This window comes from Cyprinus carpio, chromosome B3 (assembly GCF_018340385.1).
Source record: "Cyprinus carpio isolate SPL01 chromosome B3, ASM1834038v1, whole genome shotgun sequence".
Lineage (NCBI taxonomy): Eukaryota > Metazoa > Chordata > Actinopteri > Cypriniformes > Cyprinidae > Cyprinus > Cyprinus carpio.
Window position 1 is genome coordinate 15,667,503 of NC_056599.1, and position 25,751 is coordinate 15,693,253.

Below are 25,751 nucleotides of genomic sequence, written 5' to 3' on the forward strand. Positions count from 1 at the left end.
GACAAATTCATGTTCATTTCAGTCATCTGTAATATAAATTTTTGTAGTTATGCCCATATCAGAAATATTTCATTGGTTACAAATTCACTTTTTGTGAATGGAATCTCAATAAAAAAATTTAAAAAAAATTAAAAAATAAATCACTATTGGCTGGAAACCCAGAAAAATGAAAACGGATAAAAATTTTTATAAAAAATTAAAAAAAAAACCCTGTAGTCAACAGAATATATATATATATATATATATATATATATATATATATATATATATATATATATATATATATGTTTTTTAGTTATGCCCATAAAATAAATAGTATATTGTAATAAAAATCTGTATTATTAAAAAAAAATCTAAATTGAAAATGAATTGGTGTAAGGGTGTGGGAACCCTGTGTATAGTGAAAGTTTTGGCTCATTATTGCGTGTACTGGCAGAAGTAGTTTGTTGATAGCCATGTTGTTGTGTTCATGAGAGAATCTGCCCAAAATGCACAACAACAACCTTCAGAGTACAGTGCTTGGAAAATGTAGATATGTTCACACATATCTGTTTTAACATCACTGAAACTTTATTAACATTTGGAGGAATTAGCTCAGACATAGCTAATGGTATACAAGTATTTATACAGTATGTGTGTTTTACTACTTTCTAAATTTGGTTGCAGCGCTTATAAGAGATGAAGAGGCAATGGCAGTGAATGGCTTCAGCTTCTTTAGAGCACAATGACATTAATGTGTTGAACAATAATGTGTCTGGGGAAACATTATTTCTGTGGCATATCAAAAACTGCAGAAAGGTGTTTTTGTGATAGTAGCCATATCACATCTTGCATTATGTGGTATAAGATTCATGAAGATTAGGAGATTTTTGTAAAAACCACACAGTATTTTAGCTCCATGAAAGATTGACATAGAAATGTTTCTTGACTAAAGCCCAGTGAGTGCTGTAATGAACAGGGTGTGTTCTATGTCTCTACATGCTCTTCTCACTGCTGCTACAGCAACACACACCAGCCTTTTCAAGCCCTTCTCTACACTTTTTGACTCTGAAATAAAGTTTCAGTTCATATTTTACAAACCTAACAGTACACGAATGAGGGCAGGTAAAAACTGTATTGTGTCTGATTATAATGAAGCCACAGATCAGTGATTGGATGAAGCTGTTTTTCCTGTGGGCCAAAGCAAAACGATATAGTTTCAAATAATAGAGTATAGTGATGTCATACTTCTGTTCAGTCCACATCTGATTCATAAGTCACGTGATTGATGATGAAGCATTTCAGACCAGTGATTCCCAACAAGGATGTCAAACATATATAAAAACTTATAGGATTTAATATCTTTTTTCAGTTCATTTAAAAAAAAAAGAATTTTGTAATGTGTGCAAGTTTTATATTTTTGTGGTGTTTTTTTGTCCATAATTCAGGTTTTTCTTTAAAAAATTACATCATGAATTAATTTATACGTGATGATGGGGTAATTTTGCCTTATTGATGGGTCTGTTGGCTACATAAGAAAAAAACTGTTTGGAAAACACTGTTTTAGAGAGTCTGCACTTTTTATCGTGTGGAGCTTCTGTGGGCTGAATGTGTTCACGTGTAGTTGTGAATCTATTATAATCTACATATTGATCAGAAAAAGGTGAACAAACTGTGGTAGCTTTGGATCAACAATAACTGAGTGACAGAAATACTAAAACTGCATCTTTAAAATTTTAGAGGAAAGGCAACATTAATGTGTTTTGGTGGTTTGTTACAGGTAGATTTTGGACAGAAATAATCATAAAGCAGCTGATATTTTTACATGAGGTCACATATGAAAGCTTTCTTAGCCTGAAACACTGAGCTGATTATCGAGGTCAAGAGGCTTTCACACATCATAGATGGTCTGTGGATGAAAGACTCCCATGTATAAAGTCGTGGTTTTAATCAGTTCATTCATGTGATTGCTGTAGGACACCATTATTGCTGCTGCCGCTTCTTAGCTGTTTTACCAAGAGCTTAGAGCACTTCCATCAGCTTTCCAGATGTAAAATGAGCTATTACAACAAAAGAGCAAATATGTATTATCTTTAGAAGCTATGCATTTTGCATGACTACTGCACTTTTCATCGAAATGCAATAAGAAAAGTAAGAATCCGCTGCTTCCAGAACCAGGCACATGTTCTTTAGTCTGTTTCTTTAACAGAGCCATACGAGCTTTTATCAAAGAGATCACATAATATTCACCCACAGATTATGCTGTTTATGTATATGTATAAATAAAGTGTACTTCTCTTTTTATCATTCTAATTTGTATAAAAATAGGCAGGCATGTGAGAGTATTTTGAATAGATGAGCACTGAATGAATAAGTCCAGCTTTAACCTCATGACCTCTGCCAGGTTTTGTCTCGTTTCCATTCTTTTTTTTTATGTATCTCTCATTCTTTTACTTCTTCCCTTCTATCATCTTCTAAACCAGTCAAATATGGACTTTCACTTCGTTTTTACTTTGAAGAGTGTCTTGAATGAAGAATGAAATGCTACTGTAAAGAAATATTAAATTTAACAGGGACAAACACCTCTCAGAATCTCTTCCTACTTGACATTTTCTTTAAAACTTCACAGTCGGTATAAATGATTGAATACCAACACCAAAGTTTGGTGATGCTCAGACAAAAGTAAATGTAAGCCACAGTCTGTTCCAGATGAATGTAAATGTGAAATGAGAAGCGAGCGGATGGTTTAAATGACAGTGATTGAGGGCTGGTATACTAGCTCGTGTGATGTATGTTTGTATAAATGAGGTATTGTGTGTCATCTGTGCTAATACTGCAGCCAATAAGAGAGTTACCTCATTGACATACATTTATCTGAATGTTTGAAGAAAACATCACTTATCGGCACATGGAGGTCCATTTGTTTCAATGGAAGAAATGTATTACCTAATACGGGACCTTCACCTTTGTTTTGTAGGGAATTGTCTTTTTTTTTTCATTTTACATTTAATGCATTTTTTTTTCATTTACATACTGTATGAACGCATTAATTCACTGTGAAGTATTTTCTTCATCTTTTCCAAATGCACTACATATTAACAAGTCCTGTTTCAACAAATCTGAAATCTTGTAGGCCATTTATCTTGTGGAAAAAGAATTCTACTCTGACTGTCATGTTGGTGACAATAGTAGCTGTATGTATCTTTTGTGCAAACAGCCAACTTTGTTAACAGTGGCTATTTCATGAACCTAACCCACTGTTTCTCAGGCAATTTATCCATAGTGCAAATAGCATTGATTTTTTTATTTGTTTTGTTATTTCTTTTCATTTTTTTAAAGTAGCATCTATCACTATTTGCACTGTAAACAAGATGCTATTTGTACTTGGTGCAAACATACCATTTAAGTAAAATACCCTTTAAAGGTATGGGGTCAATACGATTTTTTTCAAGGCTGCATTAATTTTATCAAAAGTGGTAGTTAAGTATATATATATATATATATATATACACATATATATACACACACACATATACATACATATATATATACACATGCACACACACACACACTGTAAGTAATAACATTAGCTTTTGCCACAGTGACAGCTTTGTACCTTTTTCTGAGAGTATAATATTTCACTGTATTTACTGACATTTTGGTCAAATAAATGCAGCCTTGGTGAGCATGAGACTTAATTCCAAAACGTGAAAGAATTGTACACCCCAAACCTTTGAACGGTACATTTAACTGCATCTGCTGAGGGTAAATGAATACTGCGTGCATTATTTGTTCTATTACTTGTTATCATTGTGATCGCAATGATCTTTTATTACCACTGTGCTCTTGAGGTTGATTCAGGGGAACTGTAGGTCCTGTGAATGCGAAGCATTTGCCAAAAATAAATCTCAAAAGTTAAAGTTGAACTAGTTTCATGGAATAAAATAAAATAATGGTATCCTCTTACAAGCAGGTAATTTCAGGTTTGTGGTCAGGTGTGACAAGGTGTTCATTTTGAGTTTTCCTAATTCTTTAGTTCTGGTTTTGTTTGTGTCAACCTCATTGTAAATGACCATGACTGTGTAGAATCAAGACAAATCCCTAATGACACTTTAATAAAAGAAGCCTGAAGGAAAAGCTAACTCTGAGGACTCTTTCTATAACGGATTCCAGATAGGTGCATATCTTGTTTTTGTCATTTGACAAAATATATGTCTGATAGAGTTAAGTGTGTCCAAAGGATATACCTGCTTTTAAAGCATCTGGAAATTCAATTACACTTGCCTTTTTCAGAAAGCTCAGTGTTTTGAGATAAATTTTGAGATAATATAAAAAAAAAAATGTCAGTTTTTAATTTAATTAAATTGTTTTTTATTTTTCTCTGGTTTTTGTTTTTATTGCCCATATTTGTATTAAGTGGACATGTGAAATGCAGTTACAATTCTAGGGCATGTTAAACAAATATGATCATTTGGTTTAGTTCTTTATTTTAAATAAAATGTAACACATGACAGTGAAACCCAAACCCTAACTCTTGCTAGGCCTATTTTGTACACTCTCTTGTTCACTCTTAAAAAAGCCTGCTAAACAATATCCTTTAAGTCACTCTTTAGCTCACAGTTCACATTCAGTCTGTCGGTTTATATGGTCACTTGTTTTGTTTATTTCTACAGAACATTAACAATATTTAACCTCATACAGTTTAAGCAGAGATGAAGATTAACTGCCTTAGTGCTATGTTAGCTAGAATGCTATTCTCTGACAACATGAGCCAGCTTTGTGCAACACAGCAAGAGTGATAGATAGATAGATAGATAGATAGATAGATAGATAGATAGATAGATAGATAGATAGATAGATAGCAGAGGTATGCACATTACAGTAACAGGCTAACATCAAATGACACCAGGTTGCAGGAGTTTACTGAAGTTTGTTCTAAAGAGAGAAGATACTAACCTGACTGACTATAAGTGCAAATGTAACTATGAAATATTGCTTGATGTTTTGCACAACAGAATATTTTGACCAGAAACAATGACGGCTAAGTGTGATGCATTCAGTTTGCAGTTACAGTATATATTGAGCAAATAGAGGTTATAGCTATTTCAAAAGCTGTTTACAGAGCCTTATGAATGGAGAGATGGGATAAAAAAACAACAACAACAACTTTATGACAGTTGTCTGAACTGTCATTTTTCCTTCCATGACAGAGAAAATGGTGACGTCTATCAATATCCATCCTGTGTTATTGGCCGTATAGTGCAAATGCGGAGGAGTGGATTTGTAAATCTGAGGACACCTTTTGGTTTCTTTAGGTCATCACAAACGTTATCTCAAAGAAGAAAACAAAAATGCTTGTTCAGACAAGTCAATTAAACCACAGGTTAAGGTAGTGACATCACCATCTGACTGCATCATCAAATCAATCTGTGACGTCAGTGAAGTGCAAAGCATTGTGGGTAAGCAAAAATGAGGACACACTCAAGGAAAGTGTCTACACAATGTCGATTTCCCTCTCAATACCCACATACTTCAATGCATCCGCTTGACTGTATCTAAGAAGCAGGAAAAATAAAAATGACACCACAAAATGAAATGAAACTGCATATACGAGTGTCTATTTGTGATGTAACGGTATTGCTGAAACAAACAAAACATACCTGTAGTCGAAAAAGAGCTCTTCTCCTCGCTGTATGGCTCGCTTGGCAAAGATTCCAATGCGGTGATCACCATTCACCATGACAACTGTAATAATAACCAACACCACACCAACATGCTTAATAGCTTCAACACAAAGTACTTTGATATTTATGTGATGAAATAAAGTACCTTTTGCGTAACAATTGGGGTTGACGGAGTGGTTGGCGAATCGTATTTTATTCCCTTTGCGAGTGGCATCCACTACAAAGTCTGGAATGATGTAAAAACACTATTTTAAAAACACCAAATTGACATCTAAAAGACAACTACAATAGAATAGAATAGAAAAGAATAGAATAGAATAGAATAGAATGAGTGAAGCCGATACCATTGTTCAAGTTGAAGAGAAAACTGGACATGTACTTGTCATAGATTCTGCCCCTCCTGTCTGCTTCATCCTGGGAAATAAGCTACACACACACACACACACACACACACACAATGCATTAATCAAATCACTAAAAACACAACTTTCATAAAAATCACAACAGCTAGTGCTCATCGTCAGGGGTGTGTGTGATTTCCACACACCTCTCCACAGTACTCAGAGATGAACTCGTTCTTCTGGACTGGCTCTTTGATAAATGTACCCCACCCTGCAACATCAGATGGGGCCAGGAGCAGGTGCTGGCAAACAGGTTAAGCAACATTTATATCACTGAAGCATCTTCTGTATCAATTATTTTCCTTTTGAATATCAGCATATACTAGATAGCTAGACAGATAGAACAACATAATGGTAGAACGATGGAACAATTAAATGACAGACAGACAGACAGATAGATAGATAGATAGATAGATAGATAGATAGATAGATAGATAGATAGATAGATAGATAGATAGATAGACAGATAGACAGACAGACAGAGACAGACAGATCACTCACAGTGTCACTGGAATGTACTTCATACCTTCTTGATTCCTCTCTGAATGCTGCAGTTCTTACAGGAGACCTGTTTGCTGTCCCAGTGGTCTGCGGCCCCACAGGTCATGCAGAGGTCAGGGTCACACTCCCGCACTGCCAGGTAACACGGACACTGCTTGGTGTTACACTGAGTCTTACAGCGACAGCCAGGAAACCGGTTCTGACCTAGAACAAAAACCCAGAGCAGAACTTGGCTAAAGGGACCTGTGAATGTTTGAGGTGTTCTTATACCTAAAATAAATGGATGTTCAAAATCATGTAGTTTGAGTAAATGTCAAAATGGTGCAATGGTTTCTTAGAGTTAAAGTGTCATTTCTTCACTTGTTTTGTTGGTGCCCTCTAGTGGTGTATAGACATAAAAACAGCAGCAATATTTGCGCATTGGACAGGAATGTAATTCTATAGATATTATATATCTACTCAGTACAATTGTTTTCTACAGTGTAAGATTAGATAAAGTGAGAGAGAAAGGAAAAAAATTCATAGTACATACAGTAAGAACTCCAATAGCCTTTCTTCAAATTCTTATTAAATATAAAAAAAAAAGAAAGTATTATTTTACTTATTAAATGTTCTGAAACAAAAAAGGGCTGTTTTCCCCTTTATTTTAGAACAATGTCACACTGTGTACTTGAATTAGAATCTATTTCATGAGTTTGCATGTGTGTGTATGTGTTCACACTCACACTCCTGATGACACTGGCAGAATTTCTCACAAAAGTTTTGCGTCATCACACACGAGCAGGAGCTATCACATGGGTGCTCAGGGTGGTCACATGGCTGATAATTGTACACTTGATTGGATGAGTTGTCTGGAAGACAAATAGAAAGGGAAATGAGAGCAATTAGTTCTGAACAAAGACTTTCCATTATGGTTCCAAAAATTTGTGATTATTACATACATATTTTTTAAATTACTTTTCAGAAATTGCACTTACAAAAAGCAATTTTGCATGCATTCTACAATAAGGTTTGATTAACATATTATTAACAAACACCAATTACTCATCATCAGCTTATAGTGTAGATTAATAAATACTTGAGTCTTACAGCATTAACTGTTAAAAATGAACCTTATTGTAAAGCGTTACTGCCATTTCAATTTTTAATAATGATATTTAATAGATTAAAAATAAATATTTTAGAACTGAATTATACTGACCATAATTACTATGATGATGATAGATATGCTTTTTTTATTTGCAAATTTTTAACACCATTCCAATATTCTGACTGCATTTTAAATATTTTCAAATACTGAAAATACTTTAAATGTTTCATGAAAAACTGAAACCTTTAGAAAATTAAATTTTTTGTTATTCTACCATATTTAATATTTGTTTGCCAAGTCTTTGTTTCTGTGTTGAAAGTGAATACATTATTTTTAAAGGTACATGTGAAATACACACATGCACATGAACACACCATTAAACTGATTACTTATTTGTCTGACTACTAATCGCCAGCCAGAATAATCTCCCTAACCACAGACATCTCCATGACTTTTCCTTCTGTTTGTCCATTCCTGAACCTGCCAAACCACTGAAACCTCGTCTCAGTCTGGTATTGAAGTTGAGAGTCTTACCTTTCTTCAGCTGTATCTTTGCCCATAATCTATCAAACAAACAGAAACATAGTTGAGCTCTAATGTTAGTATGTGTAACATCCAGCTTATAACAGCCAGGTAAGGGTGTGTTAACATCTTGCCTGTGCTTTCTTTTTTTCTTCTGAGGTGAGATGCCACCATCCTCCAGCGGAACACGGTGAATAAGCATCTCTTTCACTGCAAACTCGTAAACCTGAACAGAAAGTCATACATAATCACATGAGACAGAGCATTGCATCATGTTACACTCACACACACACACACACACTGCACCACAATCCAGTGAACACTTAATGGCCGTTAGTCAGAACTCTGAAACCCAGCTGAGACGTAACCGCTCATTATCATGTTGATCTTTGCCATATGATCTCTCACACACACTAACACGCACATACACACACAAACACACAATCAAAACAACACTCTTCTAGAAAAAGATTTGGATTATTCCCTAAATGAAAGAAAAGCACATGATTTTAGGTAATCGCATTTCCAGTTAGCCAAACCACAGTCTTTCTGGGAAAAACACACAGGCTCACAGTCATACATTTAAACGCACACATTTTTCTCATCTCTGCTTTTGAGTATATACTGTAGAACTTTCTGCACATTTAACACATTTTAATTCAATTTGGCTCTGCATTAATAAACTTATTTACTAGTGAGTAACCAGACAATACATTACCAAACTAGCAAAAGACACATAAATAACCTCCTGTTCATAGTCATTTGTGTGCGTACCTCTCTACATGTCTTGGTACCAATGAGTCGTGCAATAGAGCAGAAGTTGTTGTAATATGTGCCGTGCAGGACTCTAAACAGAGACTCCTCAGCTCCGCTCCACTGAGGAGGTGAATCGGACTCCTCTGTTCCTTCCTCCCCTGGTCTCAGTTTGGCAGGACTGGGACACCGAGAGTTACCCTCTGACACACACATATGCACACAGCTAAATGTCAGGTTTTCATCCAAACACTCTTTACTGAAGTAAATCAGAACTGAATAGCAGCATATGATATTTGATATTAATTTCTTAAATTAAAATTCTATACTATTTAGTCCAAATTCCCTACTGTTAAAAAGTTTAGGGTCAGTAAGATAATTTTTTAGTAAGAAATTACTTCTTTTCAGCTAGGATGCGTTAAATGGATCCAAAGTGACAGTGTAAAGACATTTAACGTGTTTTGAAAGAATTCAGTTTCAAATAAATGCTGTTATTTGAACTTTCTATTCATCAGAGAATCCTAGAATAAAATGTCTTGTTTTCCAGAAAAATAATAAGAAAGCACAACTGTTTTTTAACATTGCTGGTAAGACTTGAGCACCAAATCAACAAGCTAGAATGATTTCTGTAGTAATGGCTGCTTGCCATCACTGGAATACAATAAAAACTAAAATTAGTCATTTTTAAATGCTACAAGTGCATTTAGGCATCACAACATTAATTAATCTTATCAATCTTAAAATTTGCTAAAGATCATAATGTTATTAAATAATTTGTTTCTTTAAAGATTAACTTTAAGTGATCATAAGATGATGGCAAAGGTAATCTAAATGTACAAATGAAAATGATAAACAATTAAATATGCAATACTAACCAATATGATACATTAAAAAGATTGTAATCCTGTATCGGTTGATGACCAGATGATGTATCTGTAATGGTATTGTTACACTGTGCATGAGTTTTAGGCCATTCTGAGTTGATGTTAGTGCACTGCTACTTTATGTGGTTCCAAGCATGATTTGGTGGTTGCCAGAATGTGATGATTTTAGGCCAAAATCTCTATTAAACTTTCTCTAGATATGGCTTGAATCCCTCGTTTAAAGAAGCCTATTCAATTTTGTCCCTGTTTTATCATCCAGCAGGTGAAAATAATAATAATTACTTTAGCAAGCACCACTAATAATGTTCCTGTGTTTCTGCAAACATTTCCAGTGATGTCTCTGTTGCAGTTTAGACAAACAACTCACCATGGGACAAGAGTTATTTTTGGCAAGGGAAGGCTTGGCTGTGTGTTTCATCTGTGTTATTTTGGTCTGGATAAACTATTAACTCTTTATCCACTGCACCTGAGGAACTGGTGGTCTCATGGTCGCTGTCTCCTTCTTTTCCCTCCTCACCGGAGACTGAGGGGCAGGGGCCACAGGAACTCGAAGGGCGGGGCTGTCGCCGTCGACGACGGGGCCTTTGAGACTTCTGCATGTTTTGATCAGCAAACTCCTTTGCCCCTTTCTGTGAACAAAGAAGGGATGAAGAGATTTTTATAAATTATACATTTAATTAAATTATAAATGTAATCCAAGTTCATAAAATTATAAATTCTCAACTAAATAGAAAAACTTATGAAATTGTTACCTGCAGCAGAAAGCAGTCCAGTCCGCAGGGCTCTGTCTCCATTCGGATCTCTTTATTCTTCCTCTTATACACATTAGGAGATGCATGGAAAGCTAAACACAAACAACGTACTAATTTACATCCATTTTAGATGATTCGATCATAAGTAGTCACTGCTAAATATAGCATAATTATAATTATACTTATACTAATATAGTATAATACTCAGCTGACCACTTGTGAGCAGATCGTTTCAGACTAACTTTATTGCCAAATTTAAGCAGGGCATATATGAAGATTGTACAATATGGTATCATACATGAAAGGTATTGCACTGTACATAATTCGGGAACATGCACTGAAAGACAGACTGTAGCATCATGCTCTCCGTTTAAATAAACACAAAAAGGCTAGAGAAGGACTATAATTTCTTACGGTGCAAGAAGCAGTCATATTTAAAGCAGCGGCGACAGAAAAGTGTGTGAAAAGAGTGCAGGCTTTGCTCTCTCTGAACAGATTTGGCAAAGGGGCCGTCCATGTTGGGCGTGCAGAGAGGAGGCAACTTCACAGGGCTGGATGGCTCCAGGAGATCCTTATACCTGCAAGAAAGAGAAAAATACACTTACACTAGTATTTGTAATAACAGCAAAACACACTAAACTGAAACTACACTAAAAGGTTTGGGGTTGAAAGAAGTATTTTATGCTCACCAGACTGCATTTATTTGGTCAAAAATATGACAATGTATATTATATATTAGAATATTTTAATATATACTGTGAAATATTATTCAAATTTGAAATAATTGTATAATCATTTTCTAATTTAGTATTTATGTCATTTATTTTTGATATTTATTTTCTCTGTGGACATACTGTAAAATGTAATGTATTAAATGTATTCTTGTGATGCAAAGCTGAATTTTCATTTAAATAAATCCTCAAGAAATATTTCTCATTATTATAAATGTTTAAAACAGTTGTGCTCCTTTACATTTATGTGGAAACCATGATACATTTTTTGACTGAATTAAAGAAAGAAACAGAATTAATTTGGAACAGAAATCTCTAGTGACATTATTCATGTGTTTAGTCACTGTTGATCAATTTAATGTGTCCTTGCTGAATAAAACTACTAATTTAAAAAAAAAAAAGAAAAAAAAAATCTGACCCTAAACTTTGAACGGTAGTGTATGTGTAATTCTGCCATTATTTACTCATCCACATGTTGCACAATAAAAGCCATAGCCACAATGAGCTGTTGTATTTAAGTATTATTGCGGTGTATTTGTAAGTGCAAAAAAAAAAAGAGAGAAAAAAAGTAATACAGGTTTGGGGTGAATAAAATGATGACAGATTGTTCTGTTTTGGATGAACTATCCCTTTAAAGTGCTGAATTTGTCTGACACACATAACAGGCCATTAAATACAACTCTCACCCACAGATTTCCCCCAGCCAGCGGAAAGAAATAAAATGAGCACAGCTGGTGGAATGAACAATAATGATATGAAATGGTAAACAGTTGGATGATAAGGCAGACTGTGACGGGTTTTTGTTTCCACTGCTGCCAGCTGACAGCAGAGCTCGAGGAGCTTCCCATGAACCTTCATTTACCACAGCTTGAAGATGGCATGACACATACTTTCCTAGTCATGTGAAGAATGTGCACGCATGTTAGGTTTGCCATTATGGATGCATACTATTGGTGAATAAAAGCTTTTGTTTGGGACAGCATCGTGTACATCAATTAACTGGACTGAACTGAAAATCACTAAAACAAGCTAACCTGTTTGTCCAAACAATAGCAGACATGGGAGTATTTAGAAAACAGTTTGACAGCATACACAGTTTGTCGTGCATTGAGAGAAGCCAGTTTGAATCTGCCTCATGTCCTGATTCCATTCATTTCTAAAAATGAAGGTTTAAAATTCAACAAGGTGGCCTACTTGTCCTTCAGCTCCTCCATGGTGCCTTTGTATGGAAACATAGATGCAATAGCTGTGAAAATCTTGTCATGGGGAATCTTCTTATTGGCGGAGAGCTCTCTTCCTAGTGAGGGAAAAGCGAGACTAAAATCAGCATAGTCCTGAAGTTGACTTTTAAAGCAAAAGTAGAGTAGTGCATGGGCTTAAGTGTGTGTGCATGTGTAAGGGTCAGGGTGTACCGTAACTGGATACTGTCCTAAAACAAACTGAATGAACAAACAGCCCTCACTGGGAATAGAGGCGACACTCAGAGCAAACAATTGCACATAGACATAGAGACAGGCTGATCTGATGGGCAAAGCATGTGAGCTCTAGTCTATTTGTTGGTAAACCAGTGAAATTCAGATCACTGGAAAGCTGAAAGCTGTACAGTGCTACACCGTCTATTAAAAGCCCTAATTCTATGGTAATTTTACTTAACATGATCATCAAAATTACTGATTTATTTATTTATTTAAAGGTCTTCTTCTTATTTTTTTTAATAATAGGCATTAATACATTTTTAAAACGTTTTTCAAACAAATAATAAATATGTTTTAAATGTATATCATATATTTTACATTAAATTTTATTATAATAATTATTCCATTATTTTGCTTCTGCTCAAAACTAATTCACCTTCAGTAGTGCTACTCCTCTTCCTTTTGAAGATGCACACTTTTGACTCTTCTGCTCCTTCAGCTGTAGTTTTCTGCACCTCTTTCTCCTCCTCCTCCTCCTCATTCTCTGTTCGCTCTGAGGGCTCTTCCTCCTCCTCTTCCTCTGGGTCTGAGTATTGGCTCAGTGCCTCCACCAGCTCTTTAAAGATCTCATCATTTATGAAGCCTCCTTCTGTTGGTACAAGATACTTACATACTTACTGCCTGTCTAAGATTCACATATAAGTTATATATTGATTAGCATGAACAGTGAACACTACAGTTCAAAAATGTTGGGGTCAGTACTGTTTAAAGAAATGCACACTTTCAATCAGCAACGATGCATTTATAATGATACAAACGACTTCTATCAGTATCAGTTTCCGCAAAAAAAATTAAGCAGCTCAACTGTTTTCAACATTGATAATAATAAGAAATGTATCTTTAGCATCAAATCAGCATATTAGAATGATTTCTAGAGGATCACATGACTGGAGTAATGGTTTCTGAAAATGTAACTTTGTAATTAATTTTTAATTGTAATATTTCACAGTATTACTTTTTTATTGTATTTTTAATAAAAAAATGACACTTACAAAAACAATCAAAAACGCATGTAAAACATTCAGGGCTTTCCAGAAGAGCTTCAATCTGACAATCTGTACTGTTAAAAGCGCTATATAAATAAAGCTGACAATGACATTTCCAAAAACAACATAAAATGTATTTTAATGTTTCTGTGATTACATAAGTGTTATGCTCACCTCTGTCTCCATGCACCCCGTCATAATTGTCAATTAGCTCTTCCAGGAAAGCTTCATCCTGTTCCAACACCTCGTCTCCCATGTAAGGGATATTATGCAGAAATGTCTCATCTTCCACCTCAGAAACAGAGAGAGGTAGGAAAGACTTTTTAGAGATTTTATTGATTTATATAAAGACATGTTCCATATGCATTCATGCATCAGTGAGGTTCTTCTAATGAAAGATAAATGCACAACAATATTGTAAATGTGTTTTGTGGGAGGCTGTTTTTGTGTATTCCTATATTTGTGCCTGTAAGTGAGTGTAGGCGTTTAAAGATGCACATCCTCCTATACCTGAGAGATGACTTCAAAAACACATGCTTTGAGCTGTCAGAACATGTGAATGCGCTGCTGCAGGCTGACCTACTTTCAGAATGACCAGTGTCATAAATGATGCTGTTCTTCTATTTTCATCTCTCTCTCTCTCCTTATTTGTCTGCAGACACAGGCTTCTAATGGTGATCATGATTGAGTGCTTTTTATGTGTATTAATGTGTGTGCGCTTATTGTCCACATCCAGTACCATGAAGTTCTGCTGCAAAGGGGACCAGGAGTACATGAATGGTATCCCAGCAACAGTTGTCAAGGGACGCATGGCAACTGCCTGGTATGGAAAAGATGGAAAGCCAGACTCTACCATGCACAACTGTGATTGGACAAGAAAGAGAAGACAGGAAAACAGAAGACAAGTCAAAGTGTCACTCAAAACTATTCAAGGACCGTAAAATTGCTTTAGTCCTGCATATGTTAATTAGTCAATGTCATTTGAATATATACATTTTACATTGGCTGTGTTTTACTGACAGATTACTGAATTTAAATCTATTGTTTATCTATTATTAAAAGAAAAGTTGACCCAGAATTAAAATACTGTCATCATTTAAATGGTTCCAAACCTGTATGACTTTCTTTCTTCCGGGAAAAAAGGAGAAATTTCAAGAATTAAACTGGTCACTCCTTTCCATGCATTTTACAATAAACATTAACTGAAGCTAAAAGTCGTAGTACATGGTTTGTTAATAGCAAGAGCTGGACCTTAAAATAAAGTGTGACCGAAAAATTCATACTGGAACAACATGAGGGTGAATAAATAATGAAAGAATTTAATTCCAAACCAAATCAGTGATAGAAATGTCATAAGGTCAAGAAGAATTGAACTGGGACCAAATGTGTGCCCGGGGAAATTACAATATCATAATCCACTAATCAAAATATTTGGTTTGGTGTTATCTAAAGAACATCAAGTATGGTATTGTTTTCCAGTGCTGTTGCGAGCAGGATCCAGCTGTGCTGGTATGTTGAGCAGTCTCTCTGTATTCCACAGAGAGCTATGCTCTGCTGTGCCCGCTGGCTGCTTTTATTGTGGATATCACAGGAGTTTCAGATATTGAGCTCTGGCTTGGCTAACATACAAATACATTTTTGGCAACAGAGCAATTTCATGAAGAGAAAAAAATACCACTGCTGCATTTTACCGGCCTGCTGGTAATATTTGCCCTGACTAATTAATCAGAGGTTAACTGTGCCCCAGTCAGTCCATTAATTACATCACATTGATCTAAACGCTTGTCATGTAGGATAGGATAAAGTAGGTTCTGCAGGAAATAGAAGGCAAACTGTGGCACCTGATCTTGAATCATTACTGGCATTTTGTTAGAATAAATTATGTTTGGAAATGGCGAGGCAAAGCTGACTATGCATTGATTTGGCTCATAAATCAACTAGCGGGGACAGTCTTGTGCTGAATTAGCAGGGGCAATTCACAGTAAAGCGATCTAGTGTCATAGAGCAGATGCAAGATGACTGACACTGGTTTGTGGTGGTCAAGGCCTCCAGCTGTGTCATTCTTGCCTTTTTGCTGGGCAGAGAGCCACTGGTTGTGGGAAGGGGAATGGACTGGATTCGGAGCTTGGACCATTCCTCATTCAGCAGCTCAGTTCTTCCTTCAATCTTGCGGCGATTTGACTGGAAAAGAGCCTGTGAAAAACACACAGCCTAATAGTTAAAAAGACTGAATTATATGAATTGAAAGCTACATTTTCTAATTAGAATGATATAGAAAACAAATCAAGGAAATAAAAGGTGTCAGAATAACGAAAAACATTTTTTGAAAGAAGTCAGATATACTCACCAAAAGCTGCATTTATTTAATGAAAAATACAGTAAAACAGTAATGTTATGACATTTAATTATGAGTTAAAATAAGTGTTTTATATTTAAATACATTTTAAAATAATAATTTAATGATGTAATTTATTCCTGCTGTATTTTCAGCATCATTACTCCAGTCTGACCCCAGACTAGTACAGAAATACAGAATAAATTATATTGAAAGAGTAAAGGAACGAAAAGTAAAACAATACTGCAAAAGACCTTCTACCTTGACCTCCTCAGCTTTGCGGAAGCGTTTCAGTTGTCTTAACCTCATGTACTCAGACTTGACTCTCTTCTTCCATTCGAGTAGACTGCGGGGGGGCTTTGCAGTGCAGGACCGGGGACCTGACGCCTCCTCCATCATCAGCCTCACCTGGCTACAATGCACAGGAGCAATACTTATATTTGGGATAAATACACTTCCAGCTGAGCTGAGCTCACATTCCGACAACACTGGAACAAACAGTATGTTTAAGAATTTTATAAAATTAATATTTCAGACGATTTTTGAAAATTCAAAGAAGTCTTATATGTGTGTGTGCAAGATGTATATGTTAGACATAATAATTATTATATATAAATATACATAGTTGGGGAGTAACTAGTTACATGTAAAGGAATTATGTGATTTAATTACAAAATAAATGCAACTGTACTCTGTTACAGTAACTTAGAAAAATTATGTAATTAAATTACAGTTATTTCTGAAAATGTTAACGATTACAAAGGGGGTTGTATCTGAATATTTTCAAACACACATAAAGATTTGATTGATTTCTTTCCTAAATTTGCTCTGCTCTAAAATATGAGACACCAATGTTTCAGGAGTTTAGGACACAGAAAAGGACAAATGCTTATTCAATAATTCATTCATCTTATTCAATAGTTTGATTTCCTGTTTGGGTTTATGTATAAGCTTTATGTTTCAAGATTAACTGCTTTTTCCAAGGCACTGTTAGACGCCAGCTATGCAAAGATTTCAGAAACCATATCATAGTTATTAAACGGCTTTTTATTATTTTAAAGGGGTCATATGATGTTGCTAAAAATAACATTATTTTGTGTATTTGGTGTAATGAAATGTGTTTATGCGGTTTAAGGTTTAAAAAACACATTATTTTCCACATACTGTACATTATTGTTTCTCCTCTATGCCCCGCCTTCTGAAACGTGTCGATTTTTACAAAGCTCATGGTTCTGAAAATCGAGGTGTGCTCTGATTGGCCAGCTATCCAGTGCGTTGTGATTGGGTTTATACTTTATGCGTGTGATTGTGATGTTATGGCCCTTAACACTGTGATGCCGTGTGTCCCGGCACGACCAGAAGAAAAAAAACAATAAACCCATTACAAACGAGGCATTTGTTGCATCCAGTGGGGACATAATTACTGATAATAATGACTTATACTGTCTTTTTATGTGTTGAGTTGCATCACGCCGCATAAACATAAACCCATGTCTGGATTTGTGATCGGATAAAGGAAAAACAACAAGTGCTACTCTACACTGATCAAAACTCACGTTTGAATGGCCAGTGGCAAATTCTTTAAATATAAAAACGTACTTACAGGCTGTGAGTCAGAAGCGCCAGACTATCCTTGCAAAGTTGTTATTGCCCCACTTTATAGAAACAGCCTTGTAGGCTACTCTCATAGAAAACAGTCTTCCATAAAATGCGCTGCACACACTCGAAAATATATGGGTTGAATTGTTCTGGAACAATCTTGTAAATACAACTTAACCACTGATTTCTAGTTGTGTCCTCTTTTTGAAAGGCCAAACAAAGTAGTTTCACTTTCACACCGAAACACAAAGTGTCTCCACAACATGGCGGCAGCAACAATACTACAGCGAGAATCAAAGTTACCTCTTTCTTTGCGTAAACATTTGGGCGGTGTTATGCAAATCTTCCCACATCGTGACATAGACATGTGGGGGCGTGTTTAAACTAGGCGTTTTAGGAGGGCGTGGACGAGTCTTAACTTTTATAAAGAACATATCTTTGGGTTTGAGACTTTAATCATTGCAACTTTAGAGATCTTATCTATTCAAGAACAGCTTGCAACACTCCAAAGAGAAAAAAAGGTTGACTTGAAATCTCATCACATGACCCCTTTAAATCTGTATTTAACCTCAGAACGAACTCAAAGTAAAAAGAGGTGCTAAAGTCAGATTTTGTGGTGGCTGTGCTTTAAAATTAAATAATCTTAATTCAAGTGATGAAGGATTTTGAAAGTCTGGAAATAATCACTGTTAAGTACTACTGCTAGAAATCTGCTAGGAATTTATAAAAGTATTCAAATGTAATCAGTTACATTACTTTAATAAAGTAATTGAAATAATTACACTACTTATTAAATTTTAAACAGGGTATTGGGTAACTTGTAATCTGTAACCTATTACATTTTCAAAGTAACCTTCCCAACACTGTATATTATGGTGCATAAAATCATCTGTATTGATAGTGCTTCTCGTGAATCCATAGATTCATCTTCATGGTAAACATATTCTCTGGGATGTGATAAACAGCACCTTCCATAAGGGTTCCCGTCAGATGTGACTCACTCTCTTTCACAGACACACACACACACACACACACACACACACACACACACACACACACACACACACACAAGGGACCGATAAATTGCATGACTCAAACTTTATCATCAGTAGTGACTGCATAGGACTCGCTTACTGCCCCCTGCAGTTCACAAAACACAACTAACATTCCGCATCACACACCATTTAAAGGGCTCCAATTCAGATTTGCACTCCAGGTTACCCAAACAGTCATTTAATGGAAAATGACTAGAAGTAACGCGTTGGCTGCCACAGAACAAAACAGGCCATGCAAATCTCATCCAAGCGACACTGTGCGGGGAAAAACACGCGCTGGCTCCTCACACTGGAAGTGGGCGTGTCTCTCACGAGCCCCTATCTCCACGGTGCTGATAAGTGCGTAGTACACTTTTCACCATTTCTTAATCTTAACCCTCCGATACTGCTTTATCGAACTTTCGAGGAACTGAAATGAAATATAAAATGTTGTTTGGGAACGAATAAGGCAAGGCTGCACGGGCCACGAGCGAAAGCGTTAATGAAGGACGCCAAGCTTCAACAACGCCACACGTAAAAAAATACGTGCAATAGCAAACGATACACGCCTAGACGATTTATTAAACTTTAAGGATGCCATCCATCATCAATGTCGGTCATAGGTAAAAAAATGCGTGCAATAGCTGTATATCATTTTTAAAATGTCTCAAAAATGGCCTTAAAGACCATTTTTTTACGTTTTTGGTATTAACGGTTTTTTTTTACGCAATTCGGTGATGACGTCACATTGGGGAGAAGTGGAGGAAAGGGTAGCCTCTGCCTAGTATGATGCGCGTTCCTGGCAACCCGTAACCCGTGTTTTTCCAACCTTAAACCCATGAAAGTGCACTGGAACGGCAGTCAAACCCGTGACTTCCCACCCGTGAACTCGTACTAGATCGATGTACTCCGAGTTCCGATGTCACACAGGACGCGAAACAACAATGACAGCCCCTACGGATAATACTGCCTACGGACGCAGTGTTTATGCAAGTGGTACACGTTGAAAAAACGATTTTAGGACAATGTAGCGATAAAAACTGGGATGAGGAGGTGGCAAGAGCCAACATGTATGATGGCCCGCAGCCCTATAATTTTGTACCAGCCAGACGTGAGAGAGCAAATGAGGAATTGCCAAGAACTGATGGCCTTCAAAGCCAATTAAATGCATGGTCCGAGGAGAATGAGTGGAGAGTTGGTGAAGTGTCCTGGTGAGTTGCTATCATTTAGCAATGAGCACTGTAGCTAGTCTACGAGCAGCAGTGCACAATAACGACACACACACACACACACACACACACACACACACATATATATATATATATATATATATATATTTTACTGTCATTGGATAGCACCGAGTGAAAAATAAACGTTTTCTTTATATCTAGTGGCAGTGATCATGACATTAGTTCAGATAAGTACCGGTAACCTTTGTCATAGTGTCGTACTGGTAAACTTTGTCTTTGTCATCTAGAAATAGAAGGCATCATGCTAGCTATATGGGCGTTTCTAAGCGTTTATCTCTTCCTCCGGAGTGTGTGAGAGTGTGTGTGTGTGAGTGTGTCTGTCGCTATGTTTGGCTGGTGCTTGTGTAGAAAACTGCGTTGGAAAGCTGGTGCTGTAGGAAAGTGAGTGCGTTTTGGTCGCTGTTGGTCGATATCTATCTATCTATATCTATTTATCTATAATCTATGCTATCTGAATAATCTCGTCTACTACTCGTCTCTCTAGTCACTCTCAATACTCTCAAGGCGGGCTTTGGTAAATTCTCTCCCCAATGTGACGTAATGCAATGCATTGTGGGGGAAAGGAGAATCGTTGCAAACCGCTGTAAGATAGTACCTACTTTTTCGTATTTTATTCCATTTTGTGATCCCCAACAACATAAAATACAATGGATAACAGTTTAAATGTTCATTACCAGCAAGCAAACTGCACAAATTCGTTGAAAAATTAACCCTGCAACACGGCCTTTAAGCCAAGCTTCAACAAATGCACTAGCTTTCTAGCGCATGCTGGAGATCGATGAATCGCCGTCGCAGTTTGAAATACCTTAAGAGTCCCTGCTCCTTCCTTTAAACCCTCTCGCGAATCAGCTTCAGCTTCAAGTGCGCAGAAAAGAAGTCCGCGTGCCCAAAAACGTCCTGTAGTGAAAAACGGTGTCGTGTCTAGCGAGCCGCTGCAGATGTCGGTGCCAGACTGCTTGTGTTGAGGGATGCGAGGATTCCTCGGTCGTCCGTAAGCATGTCGAGGTTGTAGTTGTACAGTTCAGAGCTGCGCACTTGGTTGGCACGGTCAGAGCACAGGGTGACGTCTGTATTAGGAACATACTCCAGCTCGCTTTGGCTGGACCACAGGCTACCAGTGCGCCGAGGAGGAAAATAATAATGCAACTCATTTTCTGAATAATTAATAGCCTGCATGCAAACATATGCATGTGCGCTGACATTTAATAAGCGTCATTTAAGATTTGATTAATAACGATTATCCGTCTATTATTATTATAATTATTATTATTGAATATTCCCACAGTGGCGTGTTAATTATAAATAAAAAATACACATGCAAAAAAATAAATAAAGTGCTTTTGACATAAAAACATGGGACATATAAACCATCTAAGTAGTTGTATTTACTTATAGCAAGATACCTAATCATTTAGCCTACGTATATGTACACGTGGATGTTAATGTATGCAGAGACAGAAGGCTCCTCCGCGCAAAGGGGCTTGGCTTGAGGATCCAATGCTTGTTGTTTTTGTACGGCTCCCTTGAGATCCGCAGCGCTTAGCATGTGCTGTTTTCCTCCAGAGAGCGAGCGAGGGCAGCGTGACAGAAGGCACTGCCCTTCTCTGTAAGTCACACGTGACCAACGAGAACGCGCTCGAGAGAGAGAGAGAGAGAGAGAGAGAGAGAGAGAGAGATCGCAACGCAGTTTAACAGTATGAATAGCAATACATGCTTTACACATTTACCGCTCCCTGGCACAGATTATATCAGTAATTGGCTATTACTATTATGTGAGCACCAATGACTGCTGTTGCCACTATTATTTTTAAAATATTTTATACTAAATCAATAAAAATAATAGTATAGGCATGGTATAGTAATGCTACAACTACAAATGCAATAATAATAAGTTATATTATGTTATATATTTTAAGAATACATCTCGTATAGCTTGATTTCGACAGATATATGATATTTATGAATCCACTAGGTGGCGATCTGTAGCCATTTATAACTCAGTCTTTTTTTTTCTTTTTTTTGAAGAGATAAATCACCTAAAAGTCAGAAGTCCTACTCAAGTTGCTCTAAACTTGTTTGGCTTTCTGTCTTTAGTTAAACACACAGAATAAGATAGGCAGAAGGACAATCTCAGACACTATTCGGTTTTAGATATTATTTGAAAAAATATGCGATGAAGTGAATGGCGACTCTTTTTGTGTTTCACAACAAGCAAGGAAAAGTCATGTTTGAAACAACAGGGATTTTCATTTTAGTTTTTGACATAACTATCTCAGAGTTTTCATTGACATTTTCTGAATAGCATTAAGCTACAAGTGAAGGAACAAACTTTTGTGTTGTGTACGAACATGGAAATAATATTTAGGAGTTTTTTGTTGCATTCTTGATACCTTAACATAAAAGACACAGTAGATGTAGACCAGTTCACCAAAAATGAAAATTGGCTCATCATTTACTCACCCTCATGTCAGTCCAAAGCTATAAGACTTTATTGTATTCTGTGGAACATAAAAGAAGATATTTTGAGAAACGTCTCAGTGTTTTTGTCCATACAATGGAAGTCAATTTTAACCTACACTGTTTAGTTGCCAACATTCTTCAGAGTAACTTCTTTTGTGATACACAGAAGAAAGTAATGCAGGTTTGGAACAACATGAGAGCGAGTAAATGACGATACAATCCCTTTAAATAACAAGGAAAAAATTATTTTGTTAGATACGAATGTTTTGTTTACTGTATCTGAATTTAATCAGATATCCTGTCTTCTGTTTTCTGATACTGACATTGTGTGTGTTGGCTTATGCTTATACAACTAATGCAGGCTTGGTTAAAGACTGTTAATGTTGAGGTGTTTTGTGTTGTTGTTTTTGTATTATTTAAGGTGGTGTTGCTCAGCACTTCAGTATGTGATAGATGGAGTGACAACGCAATTTTTCCTCACACCCTTATCCCAGTAATGGGCCCATCCTAACAGGGTTTTCTTAGGCCAGTCCGGTGTTTATCTTGGACCTCACAACAGAAGCAAACAGACAGAAAGATAGACATAAGAGGGAGGTCTTATCTGTGGAAAGTTTTTAATTATGTACAATGTAAACCCTGGATGTTGGTTTTGGCATGTCAAATGAAGATTAGTATCAGCCGGTGTGGGGTACTGAGGGATGGGTTCTTTGCTCTGAGGCCCGGAGTTTAGAGGATGAAATGAAATATAGTAGAGACTGTGACATTTGACATGCTGCTGAACAACTCCAGATACAGAGGCTTTAAAGAGACAGTTCCAGAGGCTCCTTTTTTGTAAATAAGTTTGGGTAAAAGCATGTCCTAAAATGTAAAGGATGTAAATGAAAAAGCTTTCTGTTTGAGATTGATATTTGAATACAAAATGAATATAGTTTACATACTTTTTTACATTTTTTTATTATATTACTGCATCAGTGAACACACTTAAAGTTTCAAAAGGGGATTTTTGCAGTGGTGCTGTCACGAAACCAGTCAGTTCTCACCATGGACTACATTTCCCACTAGCTCCGTACCCGAAACTAATTACACCCACACCTGTATTGTTTGCTACTGCTACTCAGCTAGCATTTCTTTGTATTCTTGTTTAGTCTGTTCCTGTGTTTTGACCCACTGCCTGTGTTTGATTACTTTTTTGTCTGCCCTCCTGTTACTGTCTGCTAGTGATTGACCCTTGTCTGTGTTTGACTACGCTGATACAATTAAGCTGCATTTGGAGGCGACCCTGCCTTCATGCCTCCCGCATTACAGGTGCCATGGGTTCCACCAAAAAAAAAAAAAACTTTCAGTGAACATTTCTTAAAATAACAGTTTTTTTCTAAGTGTGAAGAATATGTTAAAAATCTAAAGAACATTTTCCAACTGTAAAGAACCATTTGTACAGTGGAAAGTTTCTAAAGATTATAGTAAAGAACCTTTATTTTTTAAAAGTGTACGTCTCACTCTAAACTTTTACTAGAAGAAAATAACAACAAACAAACAAAGACCAAATTAATTTAAGACTGAAATATATATTTTTTTTTAACAGATAGAGATTCATTGACATGGAGGTTCAGTAAGATTCAGTAACTACACTTATGGATTGAGTAAGTTACTTATTTTTCTAAGGGATTCAGACTGAACTCTTGAGATTGTGAATCTTTTTGAAGAATTCATTAAAAGAACTGACTACTAAGAGTCATTTGTTTCATGAATCAGACTACAGGCTTTGACCCACAGTTTAAAAACCACTGACCTACATTGCATTTATGAACAATTTGAGCACATTTTCTGTTCACAAACCTGAGCAGCATGTGTTCCTATGGGGGAGAAAAAAAAGTTTTTTGACTTTACTAAACTTTATTTTAGTGAACCGCAGTATCAGTGTGACAATGTCATCCCTGTGTGATCCCAATTATAATCAGCTTTTCTGATGTTTATCAGTTGTAAAATACTGTAAAAAGTGAAGTGTCCCAAACTGCTAAATAAACCCTGTGTTTTCTGTCTCTCTAACTTAATCTGCTTTATAAACAGAGCAAACCAATTAAGGGTGGAAAACAAGCCTCTCCTTACTAATGTGAATCAAATGTGGAAGTAATTTGGATCCTCAGAACTTCACCAGGCACCAGACCAAGTCCAGCTGAGTGAGAGAGGGGGAATTGCCAGACGTTGACTTACACATCTGTGGCTGTGAGAGAGTGTGTGGACAGAAACTCTAAGGGAATGATACTTTCTCCTCTTGCATCACTCCTGAGCTGAACTTAGTGCACGCCAGTGGTGGTCATAGTGTACATGCGTCAATGGCAGTGGTGTAGCTCTGTGTACGTCAATAGCGAGGGTAGACACTCTGAGCCAATGCTCAGGGGGTGGATTTGTCATCAGGCTTTATCTCTGCAGCACAGTTAACTCTCCAAAGCATCTGGGGTTAGACCCCCTGTACGGCCCGATGAGGTTAACAGAATCCCTGCCAGAAACATCAAAAAGAAACAGTCTATTTGGAATGAGGCTGCATACTCAACTCTATAATAATAAACACTGTGAGACCTACCACAGAAGCCAGTTCTTGTCTAATATTTTAAAGAAATGTCTTAGTTACAATGTAATTATTTTATATTATACATGTATTTGGATGTCCATGCAGAAGAACATGCAGGTTTGGGATTTTGAACGCACCCTATATTGGGATTGTACATAATTGATAATAAATAATTTATAATGTAATTAATAAGTGAAATATGTGTAAACAACAAATGTGGAAAGCATCCTGAATAGCAGATTCCTCCATTTCCGCAAAGTTTCCTCAGTAAATACCAGCTGGTCTTACACCAAAACATCATACACCACATCATATATATACTGTACTCTACATGATAAACAAATGAGCCAAGCTAAAAGCAAAATCTGGCTCATGCTTTGTTAATTAAAAAAAAAAAAGTTTCCAGTCCATCCACTCTCCTACTTAAACTGACTGAGAGTAGTGTTAGAAGGAAAACATACAATCTCAAATGAATGTACACAACAAATATGCTGTTAAACTAAAGTGTAAAGTGACAAACGCACATATTTTATATGACAGACCAATAGACAGAAGACGATAGAATAGATGCCCCGCCCCATCTGTAATAATAATAATAATGTCTCTCCATTTGTGAATCCATCAGCCCTTTAAGGAAATGAGCACATCCTGTTGTTTTAATAGAGTCTTCCTGTTGAAGAGTTCCAAGCTGAGGTGGACATACAGTTAGAACCACCACAGGATTAAAGCATAATGGCACACATATC

The 25,751-nt window shown here is 36.4% G+C and overlaps 2 protein-coding genes across 3 annotated transcripts in view; one reads left to right on the plus strand and one right to left on the minus strand.

Moving 5' to 3' along the window:
• Positions 1-4,446: 4,446 nt before the first annotated feature.
• On the minus strand, positions 4,447-21,117 carry LOC109102790 (histone-lysine N-methyltransferase EZH1-like). Of its 2 annotated transcripts, XM_042719868.1 has the most exons (20): positions 20,782-21,117; positions 16,355-16,505; positions 15,826-15,951; positions 14,498-14,620; positions 13,933-14,050; positions 13,149-13,361; positions 12,492-12,594; positions 10,981-11,144; positions 10,567-10,658; positions 10,281-10,443; positions 8,952-9,133; positions 8,312-8,403; positions 8,190-8,218; positions 7,291-7,416; positions 6,591-6,769; positions 6,211-6,306; positions 6,008-6,089; positions 5,809-5,889; positions 5,640-5,724; positions 4,447-5,534 (listed from the first exon to the last, which is right to left on the minus strand). In XM_042719868.1, exons 2-20 carry the CDS (start codon positions 16,490-16,492, stop codon positions 5,474-5,476), a joined length of 2,253 nt encoding a protein of 750 aa, XP_042575802.1. In that variant the 5' UTR covers positions 16,493-16,505; positions 20,782-21,117; the 3' UTR covers positions 4,447-5,473. The 2 variants fall into 2 exon arrangements, with proteins under 2 accessions (XP_042575802.1, XP_042575803.1); XM_042719869.1 differs by lacking the exons at positions 14,498-14,620; positions 15,826-15,951; positions 16,355-16,505; positions 20,782-21,117 and adding an exon at positions 14,269-14,483.
• A 4,522-nt stretch (positions 21,118-25,639) lies between these two features.
• The window catches only part of LOC109102360 (receptor activity-modifying protein 1-like), a 7,067-nt gene continuing 6,955 nt past the window's right edge, over positions 25,640-25,751 (plus strand). The window contains exon 1 of the mRNA XM_019115713.2: positions 25,640-25,751. This exon is cut by the window's right edge and continues 41 nt beyond it. Coding sequence (XP_018971258.1) covers positions 25,738-25,751 — 14 coding nt within the window. The 5' untranslated portion in view covers positions 25,640-25,737.